This window comes from Perissodus microlepis, chromosome 7, assembly GCF_051167445.1.
Source record: "Perissodus microlepis isolate ML-2025 ecotype Zambia chromosome 7, ASM5116744v1, whole genome shotgun sequence".
NCBI classification, from domain to species: Eukaryota; Metazoa; Chordata; class Actinopteri; order Cichliformes; family Cichlidae; genus Perissodus; species Perissodus microlepis.
Window position 1 is genome coordinate 14,872,449 of NC_140467.1, and position 16,038 is coordinate 14,888,486.

General features: G+C 37.2%; 1 protein-coding gene across 3 annotated transcripts; it reads right to left on the bottom strand.

Moving 5' to 3' along the window:
- Positions 1 to 445: 445 nt before the first annotated feature.
- LOC146382799 (ubiquitin-conjugating enzyme E2 Q2-like) lies at positions 446 to 12,962 on the bottom strand. 3 transcript variants are annotated; one of them, XM_084933724.1, is made up of 13 exons: positions 12,693 to 12,960; positions 7,598 to 7,702; positions 7,368 to 7,490; positions 7,226 to 7,282; positions 6,978 to 7,127; positions 6,528 to 6,612; positions 6,359 to 6,419; positions 6,172 to 6,262; positions 6,015 to 6,073; positions 4,395 to 4,443; positions 4,223 to 4,318; positions 4,010 to 4,076; positions 446 to 2,803 (listed from the first exon to the last, which is right to left on the bottom strand). In XM_084933724.1, exons 1-13 carry the CDS (start codon positions 12,849 to 12,851, stop codon positions 2,772 to 2,774), a joined length of 1,134 nt encoding a protein of 377 aa, XP_084789850.1. In that variant the 5' UTR covers positions 12,852 to 12,960; the 3' UTR covers positions 446 to 2,771. The 3 variants fall into 3 exon arrangements, with proteins under 3 accessions (XP_084789850.1, XP_084789849.1, XP_084789851.1); XM_084933723.1 differs by having other exon boundaries at positions 6,978 to 7,130; XM_084933725.1 differs by lacking the exons at positions 446 to 2,803; positions 4,010 to 4,076 and having other exon boundaries at positions 4,263 to 4,443; positions 6,978 to 7,130; positions 12,693 to 12,962.
- Between the last annotated feature and the right edge of the window lie 3,076 nt (positions 12,963 to 16,038).

Here is a 16,038-nt window from a genome sequence, read left to right on the forward strand (position 1 = left end):
CAAATTTTGAGTCAAATATTCAATTTGTACAATTTTAGTTCTATTTAAGTATTTGAATACATTTTCCACGCTTGGCAATAAGAACAATGTAAAACCAGGGAACTCTGAAACTAAACTTTAACATCACTACTAATTATTGCACTTGAGATAAAACCAGATAAAAGAGTTACCTTACTCTGAATGTGCTTTACCTCATTTTAACTATTTTTCTTTTAAGTACATAAATTATTACACTACATTGTAAATATGTAACTACATAATAAAATTGTGTAAATTACTTAACACACATTACAACTGCCACCTAATCATCAACTTTAAATTATGAAAAAATATATTTGATATTCAAGAGAAACAAAAACTAAAAATTTGCTACTCACTAAAATGTAAATTAAAACAATTAAAAAAAAAACTTTACGACTCCAATGCGACACACGAATACCAGTGATAATCTTAAAATTCTTTATTCATAAACTTGATGCAAGTTTACAAATTACTGTACATGGTCAAAATTTCTTCAAATGGAAAAAAAAAACAAAAAAACAACAACAACAAGAAACCCAAAATGAGCCAAGAGTGTCAGACTTGTTGGTGCCAGAAAATGAATTGAGATAAATGACACACAGTCCAGTTAGAGAAGCGCCCAATTACCATTGCATGACCGTCAAACTTGAATCATCTCAGTATCTGCTGTGACCCGAGCTTTTGCATTTTGAAGGGAGGCAGTCACACATGTGGATAAAGGGTCTGTAACAGAGGGTTTAATGTGCACCTCCTCTCTACACCCGACCACACGGGTCCCCATCATTGGTGAAAGTGTCTTGATAAAAGATATTAATAACCTCCACCCACAGATACATCCTGTTGTCACAGGTCTGATGTAAGCAGTGTGCTGAGAACAAAAAAGAAATTCTGATCAGAAATTATTCACGATATGACACCTTTCTGGGGAGAAGGGGGTGGGGGTGGAAACAAATAAATAAATAAAAATAAAAAAAATCCAAAAAAAAAAAAAAAAATCAGTGAGAGCAATTACACAGACTGGTCAACATGCTCCTTGCAATCCAGCACTCGCTATGTAAATTGCTTGCGACCTGTGTTTTAAAGTTCAGTTCATCAGTGGGCAAGTATGTCAAAACATTACTGAAACTGAGCACTAATTAAACCCAGAAAGTCACCCGCAGCTCAACATGGACATGTACCGATCCCCCTCCTAAGTATTGTTTGTTACCTGAGTTGCCATTCAAATGTACTTTTGCAGACAGTGTTAGCAAATAAACTGCAAAAGAGCCAACAGATTGATAGATACAACGTGTGTCCTGTAATTTGGGGAACAGCAGCACTCTGTGTGTACTACAGGATATTGCAAGGTCAAAGTTCGAATGTACAGTTTTATAATCACACTACTAAATCATCCTTTTCCACAAGCAACACTAAAACACACCTGTGCTATATTGTAATGGCAGAGGAAGCCCTACAGATAATGGACATTTAGCTCCAAGTCATGTCGAGTGACAGGGCGGCAAATTTTAAATGGGCAGGGAGGGGAACGAAAAACAAAACAAACAAACAAAACACTACAACAAATTTATGCGAGGATGATATGACAAGTTTGCTTTAAAATTAAATTTTTTTTTTAAAAAAGGAGAACAAAGAAACATCCAAAAAACCTTAATTTATTTCCTCAATAAAGTCCACTCCAGCAGATCTGCTGGATGAAATGACTGCAATCAAATCAAACCCAGCTTTTTAGATCAGCGGCTGAATAGGGGGCTTCTGTACAACGTGCTGTTAACTTTACACACAGAGGGCTTCATTGTCAGCATCCAACTAGCCATCAACCTCTACAGCTATTTAAAAAAAAAAAAAAAAAAAAAAAAAAAAAAAAAAAAAGCACTTGCAGCCTTTAACATAAATAAGGCAAGAGGACCCAAGAGGGGTTAGAACTTCCAATCTTATGTATCCTCTCACTATAAGATATACAATATGGAAATTCTGATGTATTTCATACCTATCGGCCTTATTTTCTAATTAACTGCAAGTTGACTTGTTCACAACACTGCAGCATTTTGTTTCTGCTTGACCCGATGTTCTTCACACATTCTAAAAAGCAAGTGCAAAAAAACAAAAAAAACAAAAAACAGTGAGTAGTAGGTAATCTCAAATTTAAGATAAGCTTACAAAATATGGAATCGTATCATTTGTTGTCTAGGATACCCAAATAATAATTTAAAAAAAATGCCAAATAATATTTCTAGAACAATGTTTGCATTTATGTACCAGTTAATTTCCAAAAAAGAAAAAAAAAAAAAGAAAAAAGAAAAAGAAACGAACGAAACAAAAGCAGTTGTGAGGAGGTTCTGCTTCTGTATCAATCTTCCTTTAAAATTCCCACTAAATGAGGGGTAATGGACTGTGAAGCCCGCTTTGTCAAAGCAGCTGAAGAAAAAGCATTTCCCCAAATTTCAAGGGAGAAAAGTTTTTTTTTGTTTTTTTTTTGTTTGTTTTCAAAAGACAAATGAGCATATTTAGAAAACAGAACTAGTGATAACCTCACATAATCCTCCTCACTAAAACACTGAGGGGGAGAAGCAAAGTGAGACCGGAATAAAGTCTTTCCTGGAGCGAGGTGACGGGAATACTTGTCAAATGAGCCAACAAGATGGTTTCCGTGAGAACGATGATATATTCCCAGTAAGTCAGAGAGGGAAAATATTCCAAAGAAAGCAAGACGACTCAAAGACATGTTCCCGGTGCATAGTGGTAGAAGCTCCTTATCCATCCTCTTTAGGTGGTGTGTACCAACCTGAAGGAACAGAAAGACAAACGCAGTTATTTAAAGAAGCCATGTTAAAGTGGAATTCATTAACACTGCATATTGTACACGAACACACAAAACCCTGATATAAATGCAGTTTCAAACAACTAGAACTGTAACACAGATGTGGTGAAAGAAGAGTGCACAGTTCATCCTGCATGTGGGTCATTGATGTGACCTATTTCTGTGCACGAGCGTATCATTTCTGTTAAATGAATTAGTTTGTTTTTTTTTATAAAACTTTTAGTTTGAATACATTTGTAGTGCCTTCAAATATGAATTTTTAAAAGTTATCTAAAACCTGTAAATGTCACATGGTCCAACTGTTCGTTTAAATGAACAGAAGACCATCTCTTTAAATGGTAAAATATTTAAAATAAAATACATCTAGGCTGGTACACTTTTCATGGCAGATGGTATGACCAGTGTATGTCATAAAAAAGTGATATGTTTATGCTATTGCTACCAAAAACAAAGGTCAACATTGGTGTCCAAGTAAAACCCTATTTAAACTGGTAATAGCTGTGAAAGTAAGGAGTGCAATCTCAGATCTTTCTTACCTAATAGCTTTTATTATTTAATAGTTTTACTTAAAATATTTTAGAGACTCAACTTTTGTCATGAACTGAATAAATTGTTTTATACAGAAATTATTTAGGCACAAAATATGATTCAGATACGTGACACAAATTTATAAAATATTCATACATAAATGCGTTCATGCATGAATACTAAATACTACGTCACATCGATGACCCACAAATGACTGCAGTACCCAAAAAAACAAAAGGCCATTTTAAACCAAGAGAAACAGGGTGTATATGTGCTACATGCAAATAAAACGTGCACTTATAACCTTTAAGGAAGTACAGTACAAAAATGCAGTGGTATTTTACATATGTGGAAGTATGCTTAAAGCTAATGGAAATGCCATTAGTAAAAACATAATACTCAAATTGTAATTTGTGTGAAAAACAGTGGGACTAGTATGAATTTTGTTTGTAAAAAGGTTAATTTTTTAACACTTTTGCCTATAAATTTTAATTTCCCAGTAAGAAAAGCTTGCTCATGTTTACATTTATATGAAAGTAGACTGTATACATGCATCAGTGTATGGGGACCTTTAGCTAAGGATCATGATGTTCCCATTGTGTGTTCATTGAGCGTCAGTAATTCATTCCACTCTTTCCTTACCATTCTTTTCATGAATCTGAACCAGGGATTTGTATGACTGTTGTGCTCTGGCAAGATTGTACTGGTTCTGAAAGACAAAAGGCAACATGTTAATATGCAGAAGCAGTTTGCTCTACAGGATGAACCATTTATTTTACTTGTTTTCATTACTGAAACAAAGTTCATTTAAAAACAAAACAAACAAACATCACACCAGTTCATCAAATGTGTTACCTTATTGGCTCCAAACTGCACCCTGGCTTTTCCTTTAACCAGAGTTGCATTTATCTGCATAATGACAGATTCTATGGAATAGGCACTGCTCCAGCCCTAACAAACGCAAATTGAAATGAATCAGTTCCTGTTGTTAGTCATAATTATTATTTTATTTATCCCATTTGCATACCTGTTTTGTGAGAAGTTCCATGCACAATGCTCCTCCCCCTAAAACATAACTGAAAAAAAAAGATTCACAAATGTGTCATTGAGCGAAAGAGTATTAATCTTTTCAAAAAAAAAAAAAAAAAAAAAAAGTATTTTTCTTGCTCTCCAGAATTTTCTTTTTTAATTTGCTAAAATTATCAGAAGCCTTGAAAGTAAGTATAGTACAGTGATGCATGGCAATGGCGTGTGCTTTATAATTCCTTTTAAATTAAATTTTAACTGCTTCACCTCTACTGCCATAAGCATAGATACAGTGAATCTTCACAAGTCATACCATACTTATTTACAACAGGACTTCTCTCTAGCAGAGAATCTCCTGTTCTATGATAATAGGTTATTTCTACCCTGTACCTAACACAATGCAACCTAAGCCACTGTATCTTTTTAAAAATAAATAAATAAATAAATAAATAAATAAAAGAAATCCTAAACCACTTAATTTCATGTAACATTTGCTTTATTGAACCACTTGACACACACACAATTTTTTTTATTTTTACTTAACTCTTTAGAGTATTATATATATTATATTATCAAACTCCTTATTAAGCACCTGTAATTCAACTTTTGTTTTAAATTTATACTTCCGACTTCCTTTGTTTTATCCTGTTTAAGTTCGGTCTTCCCGTTTTCATCTTCGTAATATTAACTGCCTTCACCCTTCACTCACTCCAAACAGTACCGCCATACTTGTCAATGCTCTTGTCACATCTCGCTTAGATTTTTGTAATTCTCTTCTCTATGGTCTACCTCAAATCTCTCCATAAATTGCAGTTAGTTCAAAATAAAGCCGCTCGTATTATATTCCGAATTAGATCTACTGAACATAGAACACCTGTTCTTAAACCGTTCCATTGATTTCCAGTTCACCTCCGTGTCCATTTCAAGATCCTGCTTCTTACTTTCAAAGTGCTTCTTAACCTTGCTCCCCCATATTTATTTGATCCTTTCCATACGTACTCACCCCCTAATACACCTTGCTCTTCTTCAGTTTCCCTTCTGTCTGTTCCACCTGCTCGCCTGACTTTCATGGGACTCAGACCCTTTAGTTGTTTTGCCCAGAGACTTCACAGTTCAGAGATGTGGTGGAAGTGCATTCCAAACTCTCTCTCCACTTTTAAATCGCGTCTTAAAACCCATCTATTCAAAATTTCATACCCTTCATCATGATTCCGTCATAGTCCATTTGTACCTTGTTTAGCTTTTATACTTTATTTTTCATTTACCTTATGTTTTATGGTTTTTTTTGTACTAATGTAAAGTGACCTTGAGCGTCTTTAAAAGGCACGATAAATAAAATGTATTATTATTATTATTATTATTATTATTATTATGAGGTTTTTTTTTTTAAAGTTATTATTTTAAACACCACCTATAAAACGGCTTAAACAATCTTAAGGCTGCAATACAGCAGGAATTTACATATTTGTTTAGTCTAAACAGTGGGGTGTTATTTTTTAATAACAGAAGAAACCATTTGAAGTTGTCAAGCAAATCATAAAGCATATTCTGGGCAGTAACATTCATAAGATGCATATGATGTTGTATGTAATTTGGGCTGGGAACACTACTGCACACTCACCCTCCAGAGAGCACAGGCGAGACAACCCGTACAAAAGGTGGGTCAAAGGGAAAATTATCCTGTTGTAGAGAAGAAGAAAAAAACTGCCTTAAGACAGCCCTATACTATAAAAAATAAATAAATAAAAGCTGTTGACAATTACTTCCATAGGACTCACTTTATAAGAGAAATTGAGCAAAATGTAATCCACTCCTTCCTTTTCTTTTAAGACCTGCAAGTCACTATGTAATGGACTATCTGGGTCTACCCTGTAACAAACAGCAACAAAAAAGGTCAAATAAAAGCATAATTTTCAAAGTTGGAAGTATAAATAGAATAAAAATACACTCAGAATAAGAACTTACGTCCTTAACTTCACATGCCATTCATAAAGGCTGTCATTGACTAGTTCGACTGAATAAATACCTGTGAAATGAGTCACAAACACACAAAGAGCTTCACTTAAAGCTTCTGAAAAAAAACATTAAATACAATGCAAGCCACAAGCATTGAGTAATGGTTCCTTGTATTCACCTGTCTTGTAACTCTGTGACCTGTAGATCTCCCTGAGTTCCTTCATTAGGCGGTCTGAGGCTTGCACTGAGCCAGAGACTGCACCCTGCAACATAAAATAACTGACGGTTAAACAACTGGACAAACAGGAAGCATACCAGAGGTTTTCAGATTTTGCACAATTTTCTTGGACTGCTACATTTTTGGACTGAGTGTTGGAGGTTGCTGTTAAACTGGTAGGTTGCATGAGAATGTACAACTTCTTCCCTTTATAATTGACAGACTCATATTGAGTCTGTCAATTATGCCGCGCCCAAAAAATAAACAAATCATAATTAAAATTATTTTCTAGTAGAAATTCATACAAAAGACTAATTATCTCATCGTGATTGTGCATTCATAATCTCCAAAAGCCAAAAATATTAACTGAGATTAAGGTTTGATTAAAAATGTGACAGATGGAAATCTTACATTCAAGTGATCTTGTCTCTGATTTTTACGGATTTTCTCCAAGATAGCCAGATTTTCTTTTTCTATCCCTTCATCTTCTGACTTTTTTCCATCCACCGGCTCCTCTTCTTTCATTTCGTAATGGTCCAGGTCTTGGTCTAGATCAATATCCTGCTGGCAGAACACATACATTTGTTCAGAAAAGAGAAAAAAAAAACCCAAAGATATTAAACAAATTGACGATCAATCAATGGATCATATTTGGATACCTCTCCCATTTCATCTTCTTCTTCCTCTTCAGACGTTACGTCACCTGATAACCCGTGCTGTAAAAGGTTGGAAATTGAAAAACAGTGAGTAGCTAAGGTCAACGAAAGACTCTTGAGCTTTACTCTTATTTACTGAGCTTACTTTTCTGTCTTGGGTGATCGGGCCAGCTGGCAGAGGCTGGTCCAGCATTTCTACATCTGGATGTTGTGGCAGGTTGTAAAGACGACAGAGATCACAAATAAGGCGCTTCAACTGCTGTAGAAGCTGTAAGAAACATCGAGAAGATAAACTGTCAATAATAATATTAAATTACATTTTCCTAATGTAGCAAAGCATCCTATGTGGAGCAAGAGCCATATTAACCATCTTACCAATGTGCTGCCTTTCCTCACATCTTCTAGGCGCTCCAACACTTCAGCCAGACTGGGATCATCAGAGTCGACAAACCATATTGGTGACGTTGAGGGATAGGATTCCTGCAACAGCAGCAATAAGAATCATGCTCAAGTGCTGATGGCTTTACAGTCAACAGAATGCACCTGAATTGTACAGAGAAAACCACTGCTTTTAAGAAACAAAAATGTCACCCTGGGTTAGAAATCTGATTAACATAAAGGGTAATAAAGTTCGTTTCAGAGTTACAAGTGACTTCAAACCAAAAGCCTTAGCCCACACAGCCACCCATTGCACAAAATTAGCCTCCTACAAGCTGAAGAGCGAAAGCAACTCGAGCACGAGAGAGAAGTGGTTAAGTGCTCCTTTGACATTTCAATTAGGTCTTAATACAGCTTTTAAAGTCATAAGTAAAAGTCCAGTTTTCAACTGCTGTGCTTAGCAGGAAACGTATTCAAACAAGCATTTAGACACATATGGTAGTACTATGTAAAGTTTTGGTAATGTAAAAAGACCAAGGGAAGAAAATACTGCACACAGAAGAAGAGAGAACCATGTATATATTAATAAGAGATGTTTTATTTTTGATTGGGTTTTTCAGAAAGTTAAGAAAGATGTTGAGAGAAAACATACTGCATATTTTATACAGCAATGACTGTGCAGTATTCATGTTAAAATGACTGCACTGAAGTCTGAGAAAACTTCCCTACTTTTCAACTGATTCAAGATCCCAATTTAAAAAAAAAAAAAAATGTTTGTCTCGATTGGTAGTTTTAGTTCCGTGTCAGATTATATACATTAAAAAAAAAGGTTATGGCTTATTTTATTATTTCAATGATTAATAAGGCAATATAATCAAATGCATGATAATTAAAGTTCAAGACCAATTTTTCTTCTCGTTTTAAAGGTTAATAAATCTGCTGGTTTTCCAGAGTCTGAGTAATCATGCTGATTAACTGAGTCAGAAACATCCCTCAATCATAATGCCTGCTTTCAAACAACAAAGATGGTGATGGCCAAAAAGCCAAACTCGTGTTTAAAATAGGATCTGACTGAGTGCCTGATACATGCATGCGCCACAGATGAAAAATATTATAGTATTTACAACCTCCAATCAAACCTGGCATAAGATCTCTCATCCACTGTGGGGAGGAGTTAAACACACGGTGCCACAAACTGTAAACTACACTGTGTAAACTGGGCATCTAATTGTAACCATGACTTGGATGCTGACGTGAATGCTCTTTACAAGTCAGAAACTGGTGAACTGGTAATTACGATGCCTTTATTATCAGCACAGTGTAGTGTTAGTGTAACTCAATAATACGTGCCTTTCAACTTCTTACTAATCTCCATACTAGATTTCAGCTGATAAACTGATCTTTTACACAAAATGTCATCAATTTCCGAGTTCCTGCTCCTATTTTACGCCTTCGATAACTAAGTGTCATGAGATTTGGGCTGTTGTTACACATTTTAACATTTATTCTTCTGTCTAACTGTGAACTCTGACTCTCATTCAAGAAAAATGCTGTAAAGTTTATTTTATACTTGCACACAGTGGCCCCCTTTTTGAAAGCTGGAGTGTGTGGTACATAATGGGCGAGCTAGAGGGTCAGTCTCTGCAGGTATTTAAACAATTTATCAAGGACAGAGTACAATGGCAAGGAATTTTTAGAGAAAGACTGCTGAAACAAGTGGAAAATAAAAGACTTTTTGCAGAGAAGTCTAGAAAAAAAACACCTTTGTGTTTGTAAGACACTTCCTACTTCCTATAAATCATTGCCTGCAACTCCAGCAGTCAAGTGTACCAGTATGTGTGACTGTCTAGGATAAAGCCATCTATAATTTCATCCATCTAATTTCAAGCTTATCTAAGGTCAGGTCACAGAAGCTGTAACCCTTAACATTATATTTCAAACATCTTTTTACTCCAGTTACTCCTTGAGGACACCCACTCCATCCCAGTACCCAGGGATAAATAACCTGAGTGTTCTGGTTTTGACCCAGGGTCTCCTCCTAGTTGCCAGTGCCCAGAAAACCTCCAAAGGTAGGTGTTAAGGAGGTATTCTGGCCAGATACCAGAACCATCTCAGTTGGCTCCTTTAAAAGTGAAGCAAGAGGGACTCTACTCTGTGCTCCCACTGGATATCTGACATTCTTACCCAGTCTATAACACTGAGCTCAGCCACCATATGATGGAAACCGATCAACCCCTTTTATTTGTGACCTTGTTCTCCCAGTCGCAACCCAAAACTCATGACAACAGGAGAGGGCTGGAACTACAGACAGTACAAAAGATGGTCCAGGCATCTGATTTGGGTCTGAAAAGTGAAGTCTATTTGTCTAAATCTGTTACGTTCACATGATGGCTCTACGTGTACATGGTAAATAATGTGCACTTGTCTTTAAATAATACCAGCGAGAATAACAGCATCAGTGGGTGCTCTCCTATGTTTCACGAGACAGAACATTTGGTTTATGCTTTGACCCGTCTTCCTCCCTTCATACCAACCAGTCGTGGAAGATGGCCACCCCTCCCTGAACCTGGTTCAGCTGGAGGTTTCTTCCTGTTAAAACAAACTTTTTCCTTCCCACTGTCGCCAAAACACTTTCTCATAGGAAGTCATACGATTGTTGGGTTTCTCGGTGTATGTATTATTGTAGGGTCTACCTTAAAATATACAGCCCCTTGAGGCGACTGTTGTCGTGATTTGAATTAAATGTCTCTTTGCTTTTCTAATCCTTGGAAGACTTGGCTTAAATATCTTTTAAGTATCAGCCGTGCCAGTTTTTCCAACTATTTTAATCAGATATTTTGTGGCTGTCTGCCAACTTAGATGCTAGCATAACACTGTGAATGTGCTGCTTACGTAGCCTTAAGCTTTATTTGTGCTCACCACATTGGTAGCCGTGCGCACCTACTGTTAGAATCAGAATACTTTATTAATCCCTGGGGGAAATTATTTTTTGTTACAGTGCTCCATTATAAACCAACATTAAGACAAGACAGACAATACGCTAACTAAGAATAGTACAATATATACATATATATACACATACATAAGTCACTCATAAATAAATAGCTGGAAAAGAAACATGTGTAGTTGTAGCTGTAACCAGTGTGATGTCATTGCAGTACATCAGACTAGAAATCTTCTCCTGATTGATGGAGGTCACCACTCAGACAAAACCTCTGCATCAATGCTTGCTTAGAAGGAGGATGCAAAGGAAGCAGTTTTCTTGTGTTATTTTCCTTCAAAGTCTCATCTTTCTGAAGCAAACTTAAGTGGTGAAAACTGGGCCCTAGACTGCAGTCTAAAGGGGCAATTATAATTGGTATTGTCACCCTTGCAAACAGTGGTGCCTCAAGCCATGCTTTGTCATTTAGGCTGCTTGTACATCTACATTGGTGGCAAAGCTGGTAGACATGAATGTATGGCTGTGACAACTTGTACCACCTTTTCAATGATATAGCAGTATAGGAGCTCAAAGATTAACAAATTATACAGAGGGAGATGCCTCCAGTTTTGATTTCTTCTACTCCTAAACCAGCACTAATGTGGAGGTTTCTGTCTGAGCAGAGAAGAATGCAGTTCAGGAGAAGAATGAAGCACTGGTATAAATGCTGCCCAGTTTCTGGTGACATTAGTGTTTGTGCACAACATGATCAATGATCAATGTAAACCTAATGGGCTTTGGCATAATCCTAGCTATGTAAAAATAAAAAATAATAATAATGTTTAAAAAAAAAAAAAAAAAAAAAATCACTCCATAGCTCTGATCTCTTCGTGGCAATCTGCTTCAAATCATACCCAATGATATCCAACATGACCATGTTCACAGCATGGGGCCACATTTAACTCACAGCTACCCCTCTGAACAGGAAGAATGCAATATACCTGAGTGTAATCTAGTTTTCCTTTAGCATGGGCTGACTCAAAAGGACACAGACAGTGAGGTTTAATCTCAATATGGCAAGGTATTCGGAGCGTTTCAACAAGCACTCGCGCGTCCTCAAAATGCGCATAAGTGTAACTGTGTGTGTGCATGCTTCTGCTGAGAGGAGGAGGATGTGGTCAGGTTGTCAGGAAGATTCATCATCTGCTTACCTGAACCAAGAAAAACAAGTGCCAAGCGAAAAGAAAGAGCCTCAGTTGTTAATAGATTACACCTACCTTCATCTACATTTTGTGATGGCTGGGAATGTTCGCTTTGCGCAAGTTTGAATTTGATTTTAATCGCTAATGTATTGGAGCGGGCTGTGAAACGCGTATAAATACTAGGCCCCTGTTTCGTTTCTTTTTTTGGGGGGAGGGGGGGCTGCGTTACTAAAAAATATACAGTTCCGCTGACGTTAACAGCTGGTCAAAAAAGCAATATTGTCACGTACATTTCACATGTACATTGCGTCGCTTTCGTCAGGTTTTAGTGTCGAGATAAAGAAGCCACTAACGTAACCGCTTTAATGTATGCCAGTAAGTTCGTCAGAGGGATCAGTCTACTTACTGAAAAAGGCAGAAAGGACGACCGAACAGCATTCCATTAAACCGCTTCTATTTCACGTCAATTAAAGCCATGTACGGGACCTCGACGCTATGTCTGTTTAAAAACACACGTACACAGTAAAATACTGCTTGAAAGCAGCTGGGGTGTAGTGAAAGCCCTCCTATGACCTAACTAAATTAAGTTTAAATTGAACTAGATATAGGCCATAAGTGATAAAGTTAGCCGTTGCACTACTTTCAACAGTAACGCAGTTAATTTGGCAAACAAAAACAAGCTAGCATTAATGTTAGTTTCAGTTAACAAGCTAGCAAAAGCAACCGCAGCGTCGTTACTAATCGACGTTTTATTGTATAATTTTTCAAAGTGAACATAACACTGTTCGTGTGTCGTCCACTTTAATCCACGGGGTTACTCGGATTTTAATGGCCTGCCACAGTTTATAAATGAAAGCGAACACTTTATTCGTAGTTAATTTGTAAACACGGTGCCTTCCGCGGACCGATTTGGTTTCAGTCGATAGTCAGACGCTGGGTTAGCTTGTGCGCAGAGCTGGCCTGGACTCACCGTGATGTTGCAGTGGATGATCAGCAGCTTCTCCCCTGTTACGTTGAATTGGCAACTGAGTTCATCGGGTTTCCAGTCTATTATTCTGAATCGTTCGTGGTTTGGGTCAAAGATTGACTCCAAAAACTTCAGTTCGGCCTTCAGCCCCGAAACCGACATCTTCTACTCATCTCAAACCACCAGGCCGCTGGCAGAGGGGAAGTCGGGGCGGAATGCGACCGCGCAGTCGAATCGGCTGTACGGATCTCGCATATTAGCGTGAGAACAACAACAAAGGGCTGGAGAGTTAGCTTTATATAAACCTGTGTAGCGCACATAGACTCTTAGCAGCGTTTTGACAGCTGTGACACCGCATACGTACATAAATATATTTACATTATTTTATATTTATTTTCGCACCAGTACAGATGGAGTCATAGTTGTGACTTTTGCTTAAACGAACCATTTAACAGCATGAAAAGGTTTAGTGTTATACAAGATAATTAGTGCCCCCCATCCCCATGTTTGTTTTTGTTTGTTTTGTTGTTGTTGTTGTTGTTGTTGTTTTTAAAAAAAGAGTATTTCCTATATGCTGTTAAACAAAGCAAAGAATCTTAAACACAGACAACCTAGTTTTATTTTGGATGGTTACTGCTTCACACATAGAAATAAAATTATTTAGGAAAAAACGAAACTACCATGGTCAAAATTATTAGCTTCCCTATTGCCAACAGTCAGTTGTGTATCCTTTTTGCTGGATAACAGCCTGGAGTCATTTGTTGTAGTTTTCACTAAGTCTCACAAGCAAATCTTGAGCAATCAATTCTTTTTTGGCAAATCTCTCAAGCTCCTTCAGATGTGATGGTCTTCTGTCTGGCAGGGACTCTGGTCTTCAGTTCACCCCACAGATTTTCAGTGGGATACAATTCAGGGCTTTGTGTGGGCCAGTCAGCAACGTTCACTTTGGTCTTCTGTAGGTAGTTCTTCACCAGGAGCGACCTATGCTCAAGGTCGTTGTTGTGTTGGAAGGTAAAGTGACACAATTTTCCTGTTTGAGGTTTTTTTAAAATAAAAATCTTCACACACCATTCTTTCTTAATTATTGCTTCTGCTTTGATAAGATTTCCAGTTCTTGATGCACTGAAGTCTCCCCATAGCAAAATACTCCCACCACCGTGTTTACCCTGGGGATGATGTTCTTTGGGTTGTAGGCCTCTCACTTTATTCTCTAAACATAAGCAACATCTCTGTGGCCAAAGAGCTCTAGTTTTAGGCACACTGCCAGTATAATCTTTCTCCAGGTTATGAAGGTGTCTGTTTTGCAAAAGCAGAGTTTTTCTTGGTCTGAAACCTTGGGGTCCATTCCTGTGCAGTGATTTAGTTATTTTCTTCTTTAAGACTACAATTGTCTTCCTTCTCATATCCAACTAGTGGCAGCAGATGGCTGCCCCTCCCTGAGCCTGGTTCTGCAGGAGGTTTCTTCCTGTTAAAAGGGAGTTTTTCCTTCCCACTATTGCCAAAGTGCTTGCTCACAGGGGATCGTTTGACTGTTGGGTTTTTCTGTGTATGTATTATTGTAGGGTCTACCTTACAATATAAAGCACCTTGAGGTGACTGATGTTCTGATTTGGTGCTGTATAAATAAAACTGAATTGAACTGAATTACAATTGCAGGCTCAGCTAAGGTATTTACTAGAATCTTAGCAGTTGGTTTGGGGCCTTTAGACACATGTTTCACCAGTTTTACTTTCTACCTCTGCCAATCTTGTTTTGTGCTATACTCTTTGAATGACTGGTGATATTTCTCACCTCAATTGGAAATACTGAAGTTTTTATATTGTGTGTAAATTGAAAGATAAACTGCAGTTTTATCTAAATTTTTCAAGTTTTGAGCATCACAAAGTTAAAACACATCATCGTACAGCAGTGGTTTGTACCATGGCTAAATAAAACGGTCAGTTTCTCAGGAGAATAATAATATTGACCCTGGTCAATTTTGTTTTTCTGAATTAATACTGTTATTGTGTTCAAACAGAAATAATTTGTGCAGTCTAATGAAAAATAGTATGTTCAAGAAGTGCTATGTTGACAGTCTCTTGCGCTATTAAAAAAGCACAGGTCAATTTTGACAAAAACTTTAAATTTCATGGGGGGTAATAATTTTGTCCTGATATGCATATACATGTATTGATACTATTTATCAGTCAGATGTATAATTAGTCAGTGTATAATACCAGTCAGACATGTAGCTACATCAGCTGTTTGGGAATTGTGAATGTTTGTGGCACAACAGCACATATTAACTGTCACGCAAAGCAAACCTGTGAATCATGAAAAGACCACAAACTAATTGACATACTCAAGCCTGTGGTCTTATGAGTGTTGCCTGGCTTCTACAAGATAAGATAATATAAGAGAAAACACGACTACATAGTTTAATGTAGAATAGTTAAATAAAAGAACAACAATATGACAAAACAAAGTATAGAAATGCACAAAAGCCAATACATAAAACGTCTTGTCGAATGAAGTGGTAAAGATTTTCTGTATCTGTCCTGTGTCAAACAGATTAAAAGAACTGATTAACAAATTTTGAGCCTATAGTCACTGTGTCAACAGTTTGGCCCATATATTTTTATTTCTTTTGTTTTTGTCGTTATAAATTCCCTCCTTTATTTCCTAAAAAACATATAAATCTTCAGTGAAAGTAAATATATTTTAGTAAAGTCTTCTAGGTCTTGAATATCATCACACTGTCTTTAAACATGTAGCTAGTGTAACTTATGTGACACCGTTGATAAACCACTACCTATTGTAAATGTTATCTCATTGGCTGATAAGCTGATATCAGTTAAAATAGCCAATGCTGGATGATAACAATGTTTGGTGTTAATGAAAATAACAATGGTGCACTAGAGGGGCATCAATGAGACAAATGACAAGACATGAATGGTTTTACAGGTGGAGGCCAGTGACATTTTTTCCTCCTCATATTTTTAGACTGTTTTTTCACTACTTTTGCATTTAACTATAGGGTCAGGGTCACTACTGGTAGCACAAGGCGATACCTGGACCCTACAGAGGTTTCACAGGTTGTCCCACTCCTCCAGTATGGCATATGTGCCACTGGAGTTTGTTCTGTCTTCCAGCAAAGTCTCAAGAGCATGGAGGAGATGGAATGGAGACAAGCAGTTACACTTGGAGAGCTGGGCACAGCTGTAGAAGGTCCGTAACCCATCAGCCACCAAGGACAGGATAAGCACTGCCAGAGCCCTACAAAATGACTTCCAGCAGCAGGACACTGGTGTGAGTGTCTCTGACCAAGCAATCAGACAGTGACTTCACAAGGGCCTGGCATCCTCAAGTG

What these genes read in the sequence shown, in the direction of transcription:
- LOC146382799 (XM_084933723.1), bottom strand. Translation starts at nt 12,851, where the DNA reads ATGTCGGTTTCGGGGCTGAAGGCCGAACTGAAGTTTTTGGAGTCAATC. An exon ending in TGAGGAAAGGCAGCACATTG is followed by an intron (nt 7,491 to 7,597) that starts GTAAGATGGTTA and finishes TGTTTCTTACAG; the next exon opens with CTTCTACAGCAGTTGAAGCG. An exon ending in TGCTCAATTTCTCTTATAAA is followed by an intron (nt 6,074 to 6,171) that starts GTGAGTCCTATG and finishes TCTCTACAACAG; the next exon opens with GATAATTTTCCCTTTGACCC.